The sequence below is a fragment of the Rhineura floridana genome, chromosome 3 (assembly GCF_030035675.1).
Source record: "Rhineura floridana isolate rRhiFlo1 chromosome 3, rRhiFlo1.hap2, whole genome shotgun sequence".
Classification (NCBI taxonomy): domain Eukaryota; kingdom Metazoa; phylum Chordata; class Lepidosauria; order Squamata; family Rhineuridae; genus Rhineura; species Rhineura floridana.
Genome location: NC_084482.1, coordinates 49,874,748 through 49,883,352, shown reverse-complemented (window position 1 = coordinate 49,883,352; position 8,605 = coordinate 49,874,748). Strand labels below are relative to the sequence as shown.

Below are 8,605 nucleotides of genomic sequence, written 5' to 3'. Positions count from 1 at the left end.
GTCCAGCTGTAAACGCCGCCCTGTTGAGCCTGACGACAGAGCTGGGCCAGACACCATCCTTCGGCAAAGCGCGCGTCGGGAACTCTCGCCAGCGCTGGCCGCCAGGTGGCACTGCCGGCCTCTCTCTTTCTCAGCCTACCCCGGGCTGAGGGTGCTGCTGCGGTCGCCGCCGCGGCCGCCGCTCCCGGCTCTGCTGATGCCAGATCTTTGGTTCACTCTGCTGCCGAGCCGGAGAGCGTAAGGGTAGCAGCAGCGCCGCTGGAGGAGCCGGCGTGGCACCCTAAAGAGAGGCGCGCCGCGGCTGTGCTTCTCCATCGCCAGCTCGCCGTTCGGATTTTAGTGGGGGACGTTCGGGAGAGAGAAGCAACCCGCCGCCTCCGGCCATGGGGATCGCTCATCCGACGGCTGGAGGAGAAAGAATCGGGGAGGGGAAAGAAGCCCCAGTTCGGATTCCCCCTCCCCAAAACTTTTGTTTTCGCCCTTAAGCCAACTGCAGCGACCGCCCAGAGAAAACTTCGCTCGGTCTAAGATTTGCCTGTTTTTCTCTCCCGCCCTCCTCTTTATTTCTTCCTTCTCGTTACTCCGCGAGTCGATCGCTGCCTTTGCAATGAATCGATCGCCGTCTCCGTAGCCTTGAAGAGATGTTTTGAGAAGCTTGGAGCAATAAGCAATTCCTGGAAGCCTTTTTCCTCCCCGTTCTTCTTCCCCGTAAAGGTTTCTCCTTCTCCTCCCACCCTGTTGAGCTTCCACAATAACAAGTGAGCCGCGTTGCCTCGTCAGCGCCCCGGCCGAGAGCAAGAATTTGTAACAGATCAGAACTACTACGAGGCGGGCGATTCGGTCTACACAACTCTCTCCGTTTCCTTACCCCGCCAAACCTTCTGGAGGATGGAGATGGTGGCTGTGGGGCAACAGACGTCACAATTTCCTATTCCTCTTTAGGCTTCTTTTTTGAAAGAGTTGATCTTGGAGAGGGCTCTGTGTGTGTTTCAACTGGATTGAATTACTCACTCCCCGGTTTTTGTGTGCTCTTAAGGACGAAGTGTCTTTCTCTAAGGTCTGGTGCAGGAGATTGTAAACGCGAAAGAATAAAGGGGCTCCCTCCCCCGAACCCCTCCACAAATCTTTCTGCCCTTCCAGGGATCCGGCAGCAGGCAAAAGAAAAATACGGGATATTAAATATAGACCCAAAGAAAACAAAAGCTCCAGAAGTTCTCTTCCTTCCAAAGCTTCTATGGTAACCATGGCTGGGATTGGCAACTATTGGGAGATAATGTGCTGGACGACCTTCGTTCTTCTGGGCAGTCCTGCAGTCAGAGGCCAAGGTAAATCGAGGAGGGGGGTGGTTATGAAACCCCCACCCGTTTGTATATGTGGTTTGGAGGGTGGCGTGTGGGACAGTGCAATGGAGGAGACATAGGCGCACTGCAAAACCAGGATTTTAAGCGCCTAGTAATAATAATTGCTGGATAGCAACGCACGGATTAAATATCCACACTTCGCGCTGGGGAATGTGTTTGATTTTAAAAGGCTAATGGAAGTGTTTTCAATTTATCCCTCAGTCTGTGTGGATAAGGAGAGCCTGTTAAATGGGAAAGGGCGGCGTGGGTAAGAGAGAGACAGGAGGATATCATCGACTTAAGAAAAAAGTTCGGCGGTGGTGGCTTCTTCAGTTTGATCCGATCTGTGCTTTGTTTAGGCAGGAGGTTGGGATGTCTGTGTTTTTTTTGCTGATGGATGCCGGGAGGAGAGAAACGGTTGTGGAGAAGTTTACGTCTGGTCGGCTTGCGGGACTAAAATGTCTGTTCAAAAGTAAATTCAGAGATCAAAGCGGAGTGGGAAGGAGGGAGGCAGAGACGAGGAGAGAAGCAGACTAGAGATTTGAGGAAGATAAAAGGCTTTAAAGGAGAAGTGGAGGAGGGACATCCGACTGAATAGACATGGCACTCTGTATTCTTTCTGTTTTGGGGGGTGGGAGGACGGAATGTACGGCCCGATGCTAACTAGTAACTCCAGGCTGTGCACGTTTGTTATGAAGCAAATTCCAGAGTTCAAAAGAGCTCGCAGGGGCCCCCGGTCTCCTTGAGTTTAGCGGGGCTTACTTCTGAGTGTTAATAAAAATGCATAGGATCGGGCTGCGCGCGCTCTGGGTTGTGTGCCAGCTAAAAATAACCCCGCGGCATAAGGTCTTCTGAAAACGCCGTGGCTGGCGGCCCCTCTCCAAGCACTGGATGGCTGACGAATCCCGCTTCTCCTTCGCGCGCGCGCAGGGCTGGATGTGTTGTCTGGTGTGAGCGCTGGTGCAGGCCACAGTGGAAAGCTTGGCTGCCTGGAATACCCAGAGAACTTGTCCCTGGGAGAAGAATGCAACACGTGGTGGGGCAGCCCTTTGGGTTTGTTAAAAAGAGAAAAGAGAGCGGGGGGGGGGAGAGAGAGACAGCTCCCTCCCAGCCACCACAAAAGAAAATGCTGGCTTGGTTTCAGAATAAACCTAGCCTCAAGCTGAGGAGAAAAATCGTGTGGTGATTCTGAAGAGATTACGAGGGTGATGGGGTAAAAAAAGGGACGGCGACTTCTCCAGGCACACATGCCAGACTTTTTTTTTTTAAAAAAATGTAACCGCTGATCCGTTTATGACGGTGACCTGTTTTTCTCTCAAATCTGTTGTCTCGCGATAAGAGCTCCCCCCTCCCAAGCTGCTTACAGGTGGGCAGGCTTTTCAAAGCAGCCCATAGAAACGAAACGGAGTCCGAAGGGCGACTGTCAAGTGTCGTCCCCCGCTCCAAAGGACCTCATGCTCTCCTCTACCCCTTCCTCCCACCCACCCTGTTTCACGTCCGGCCGCGTTTGGAGTGTCTGACTTAATTGTCCAGAGCAGCCGGCATAGCTAAGTTCCCGCGCGCTAGGAATTCCGGAGGGGACTGATTTAAGACAATGGCTGCTGAATGCCATTCTCTTCCCATCCACCCAGCCATTACCAAAGGCTCAATTCTCATGCAACCCCGTGAAATCTGTTGTCGTTGCAGGCTACCTTTTCTTTCTGCTTTTTAAAAGCATCAGTTTGTCAAAAACCCGCTAAATGCCATGGGTGATGGGGGGAGGAAGGAAAGAAAGACAGCTTTGTGGTGTTTTTAATTCGATACCTTGCAAAGAAGAAAACTGGATGCAGGAGAACAAGAAGAGGAAAGTTGCTGAGGGGATTGAAAACTAGGACTGGTTTTGAATGTTTTGTTGTCTGTCATGGAGCTGAAGAATTAAGTTGGCTGCACTAGGTGGTTCCTGCTACTGCTGATCTCTGGTGGCTGCAGCTAGTTGCTCCCTTTCTCCCATCATCTCCTCCCCCCCCCTTTTTACTAGAGTCTCAGGACTCTTAAAAGTTTCAAAAGCTCCCCCCAGACACTGCCTCCCCTCCTTCTTCCCTGGACTGATTCAATATTTGGTTAGCTATCCAAACAGACACTTTAAATGACTGGCACAGGTTTTACAGTCTCCGTGTATAATATCTCACCCAGGCACCTTCTTCTCTTCTCATTTTCTGTCTCTTGACCTGTCAAGATAACAACACCAGCCAGAAGAGATTTATAGTCACAAGGCAGGACGCACTGGACGGCTGAACCCATGGAGGCTGGTGATAGTTCCTTGGGGCTGCAAGGGAGTTTGGAAGGGAGGGAGGGAGAGATATGCAGGCAGTTCCAGGGTCCAACTTGATTTATTTTCTCTGGAGGTTGTGTGATAACAGACCCTTTGCTCATAATGGAGAGAATTTGCAGCAAAGGAAGTGTTGTGGAAACTAATGCAAAGGGCACATAACCGCTTGCCTGTGTTTCTGTTCTCAGGCAAAACACTGTGGATATGGGGGGGAGTGGCATGACCCTAAATGCGTATAATGTGATGGTGGGATTTGTAACTCGGTTACTACATAATCATCTCTGGATAGGAGGAAGGGGAAAAACTGCTCTGCATTTATTCCCTTGAATTGCTATACTTTCATGTTACTTAACGTTCACCATCTCGTTGTTGAACTGGAATGTCTCTTCCAGCTAAAAACCCTTTTAACAGCTTCTGAGGTTCAGTTGGTCACTTCAGCCACCAGTTGCTAAAATCTTAATATTTCCCTCCCATCCATTGCACTTGATTTCCTTCTGTCCATTTTCTCCACAGAGCTGTTGAGCCTAGCCACGTAAAATCCACTAATGCAAGTCAAATGAAAAGTTTGTCATTGAAAAAGGTCATTGGCGAGTACCCTTCCGTGACAGCCCATCGTCAGTTGTTGAGTGCCACAAGCCAACGCAGGACCATGAGATAAGCTAATTGCCTCTGTGATGCTTATGTGCTGGGCAGACTATTTTCAGCTACTTCTATTATCTGAACATGATACATAAATAGACTCCCTCTTTAGGCAGAGAGCATTGATTTGGTTCCACCGGCCAATGTAGGCCCTTGGAAACTCTACACTACCTGAAAGGGCGAGAGGAGGGATATGCGATTATGGCAAGAAAATGGAAAAAAGTGCTTTCTTTTTATAGCAGACTTACGGGATTCAAAACGGTTTCTCTTGTGCAGCCATTTGGAGACATCTTGTTAGCTTTGTGGTATTGGCATCTTCCATGATTGTTGTGGACTGGAAGCAATAACAGTTGTACCCAAATTTATTAAATCACCACTTGATATTATGGTGTGCAAACACAGGGAGAGGGGCAGGATCTGTGAGTATATTCTGTATTCTGTTACTCCCCCCAATTACCTAGTGACCCCCAGAGATCATGTGCATACTTGAATAATTTTAAATTATGTAGAACTGTTAAAATTCTCTTCTTTAAAATTTCTGGGGCACTTGATGCTAAAGGTAAAACTAAAAAAATGCCTGTCTTAACAGCTACTATCAATAAGCTGATAATGTTACTGAGGCTCAGTAGGATGCTTTATGATATGGCAATAGAATTGCCAACTTTTTTTACTGGTTGTGTTCTTGTGCTTTTATAGCAGCGTCATGTGTAGCCATAACGCTTATTTCGATGCCACAAAAAGCTTGGCCTGCTGACTTAACAGGCAGCTGACCTGCAGAAAATCACAGGAGCATGACCAAGCTTGGTCAATGTTTTTCTGGTCAGTTGGCAACCCTAAATCTCCAGTTTAGAAACGATGAGAAAGCAGGTGAAGGGAAAGATCTCTGCCTAAGACCCTGGAGATCGGCTGTCAGAGTCTGACAAATAGTCTGATGTGATATCAAGGCAGCTTCTTATGTTCCTTATCCCAATGTGGATCACAAACTGGGGGCCTAAATCAAATACACCTCCGGAAGTGTGGACATGGTCATACATGCTGCGCTGCTTTCCATGAAACGCACATTCACTTATTAAGATGGACTGTAGCACAGTGGTAGAGCACATAGTTGCGTGCAAAAGATCCTAGATTCAGCCCTTGGTATTTTCACAGAGCTGGGAAAGACACTTTCCAGGTCTGTGAGGAAGAATGAAAAACCAAGTTTTAAGCAGAAGCCACAATGATTTACCTTAATAGTATCTAATCATGCCATTTGGGCACATGTTGCAACAGTTTGGACAGCGCTTACCAAAATCTTCATGAGGAATACTAAATCTTCAGGAGGGAGAATCATTCTGTGCCCTGTAGCTGCATATGCTGCCCCCTCCAGTTTGAAGAGAAAGTCTGCTCAAGGGACTTTTTTAATAACAACAGTGTCTCTGAATTACAGTTACATTTAGTGTCTCTGACTCTGTGGGCACTCTAGTGGCTTCAAAAGCAGTGAGAAGGGTTTTTCTGGCTACTTTTTGAAGCAACTCTGCCTCAGCTGGCCACACCTCTTTTCCCCACTTCTGACTTCAGACTGCCCGCAGCAAAGTGTTGGGCCATTCACTGTCTCTGTCTGAGCCTACAGCAAGGTATTTCCATTCGCCACACCTGGAAGACAAATGGGTTGATCTTCCAGTCAGTTGCAAAATCTGCCTGAAACTGAATGTAAAAGCACTCAAGCTGATCCCACCAGGGTTTTGGTGTAAAAAGGGGCAGAGTTTGACTAGCTTTGTATGCCTCCCATTTTCAGTGGAGACACACTGAAACTGGCACAACTGTAAGTGTGTCTCTACTCTGATATTGAGGTCAAAACCTTATTTTTGTCCCACATGTGGTGCTGCACAGACAGAGGGAAAAGAAGGCCAGCTTCAAAAAGGACTTAGTAGGGAAAATCTGAGAGGGAGAAATGAGAGATAAAAAGAAAGGAAACAATGCATCCAAGGTCGCAGTGCAGTTCAGTGACAATACGGGAATATAGTCCAGTTCCAGTGATGTCGCCCTGGGGACTACAAAGAGTGTCTCAGCATCAATGAATGCCCACTTGCTTTAAGAACAATGGATAACCAAAGGTCCACCCCAGGATGGGGAGTAACCCTCCTGGTATGGAATCAAGGTTCACACAGTCCTGCTTTCAAGTCATGGAGGTTTCTAGCTATGTCAACAGCCTGACCCTCGAAATCTGCCCTCTAGCTCCCGGGGGTGGCACCATGTCAGTGGAAACATTGCCTGCTGAAGCCAGTTGTGCGACTATGGAGGAGCCTGTGACTCTTTCTCTGGGGTATATAATATCCAAGGTGCATATCACACAATGTACTCTGTCTCTCCCCCTTGAATTTATAGCCATTGTTTCTAGCAGCTGACGAACCCAAAGCCTTCTTGGTGCTCCTGGATCTTAATGCTGCCTGTTCTTTGCACCTAGGCTATAATTTCTCAGTAATTAAGTCCAGAACATAACAGATAAACTTGCAGTATATTATCCAGAAGGGCCCCTGTGTCAGAAACTGTGACAGTCTCTTTGATTGATTCACTTGCGCTCACTGAGTTCCTCTTCTCCTTGTCTTTGAATTTCTGTCTCTTGGGCTCCCTTGCATTGTGTTTGCTGTTAGGCATCAGAAGCTATTACGCTTGCATTATGAACTTTTTCTGATTTATTTTGGAAGCTCCCACCTCTGCCATCTTTGTTTAAAAGACTATAACGTGTGTTTCATTGAAATATTGTGTCTGTTGGCCAATGGAAGGAGAATTGGCATAAGGTGCTCCTCTTGATTTTCTCACTGACTGATGAATGAATCATGCTTTGTAATCATAATGAAGTGGTGTTTCATGTTAGGTTCCCTGCAGCTAAAAAAATTACAAAAATATGAAGAAGAGATGGCCAAAAGGAAGAAGTAATAAGGATATATTAGTGAAAGGTTTCTGGGCTAAAATGTCATATTTTTTCTATTAGATTCTTAAATGATTTGGAGATTCACAGTGCAATCCTATATACCAGGAGTAGCCAACGTGGTACTGCTTCAGACTCCTGTCTGCCCCAGCCAGCATATCCAGTGATAAGGATGAAGGGAGTTGTAGTTCAACAACATCTGGAGGGCACCACATTGGCTACCCCTGCTATACATGCTTACCTAGGGTAAATTTCATTGGAGTCAATTTACAGGATTGCAAACATTATGCGCGACCGCTGCAGTGTCAACCCATGTCTCCTCCCCAACACATCTAGCAAGAACAGATGACATAATATCACACGCAGTGTTTCCCTGTCCCCTTCAATTCGTTGGCTGCTGTTTGCAAGGGTAAGGGAAATGCTGAATGTGAAGATGTCACATTAATCATGTGTTTCTTTTACAGGACCAAGTTCATAAATAGACACTTGCCAGGTGATCAGCCAGAGTAGTCTATGTAATCCAGAATGGAACTGAGTCTCTACCACCCCTTGACTATTGATATGCCATACATTGTGGTACAGAAAAAGCAGTACAAATGTTCTTGGCTACTGGTAGCTTTTGTGGACTTGCTTGCCAGTTTGGACTTGGTGTTATCAGGAAGCAAGAGGGAGATGTGAACTGGCAATAGCCACACATTTTCCACAATATTGAAGCAGATATAAGAAATACTGTATTTGAAGCAACACCCGTTCCATATGCTACTACCAGTGTCCATCAACCAGCACCTCTTCTGAATGTGTGTGTATATAAAATTGAATTTATACCCCCACCTTTTCTCCAAGGAGCTCAAGATGGCATGCATGTTTCTCCCCCTCCTCATTTAATCCCTACAACAACCCTGGGATGTATACGGGCTGAGAGATAGTGGCAGGCCCCAGGTCACCCAGTGAGCTTCATGGCTGAGTGGGGATTCAAACTTTGATCTCCCAGGTCTTAATTCAGCACTTTAACCACTATACCACACTGGCTGTAAGGGTAGCCATGTATTTCTGTAGTGTCCTCACTGAGGAGCTAGGACTGAACTACCCTAAAAAGTCACCACCAGCTAGGTAAGTTCTGTGCCCTGATCCATTCATAGATGTGGAACTATTTGTGATTCCTCACTGAATCCAGCTGCATCCTTATTCCGAAGACCAGCTGCTGATCAATTATTTGGGAGGTAGAGCAGGAGCTGATACTGTGGAGGGTGGGGAGGACTGTGATGTTCCTATATTAATGTATATATGGTAAGTGTTGGTTGTTTAGAAGATACATGGTAAGTGGAGTGAAAGAGGAGGGGGAGTGAATGGGCAGTAGAATGCTAGATGATTGGCTGAGTGTTTAAAATGGCTGAACGTATAAAAGGAAGA

The 8,605-nt window shown here is 47.0% G+C and overlaps 1 protein-coding gene across 8 annotated transcripts in view; it reads left to right on the top strand.

The window, feature by feature from the left end:
* Positions 1-211: 211 nt before the first annotated feature.
* Positions 212-8,605, top strand: part of SDK2 (sidekick cell adhesion molecule 2) — a 474,185-nt gene continuing 465,791 nt past the window's right edge. For all 8 annotated transcript variants that reach the window (XM_061615703.1, XM_061615700.1, XM_061615698.1 and 5 more), the window contains exon 1: positions 212-1,325. In XM_061615703.1, coding sequence (XP_061471687.1) covers positions 1,235-1,325 — 91 coding nt within the window. In that variant the 5' untranslated portion in view covers positions 212-1,234. The remainder of the gene's footprint in view (positions 1,326-8,605) is intronic.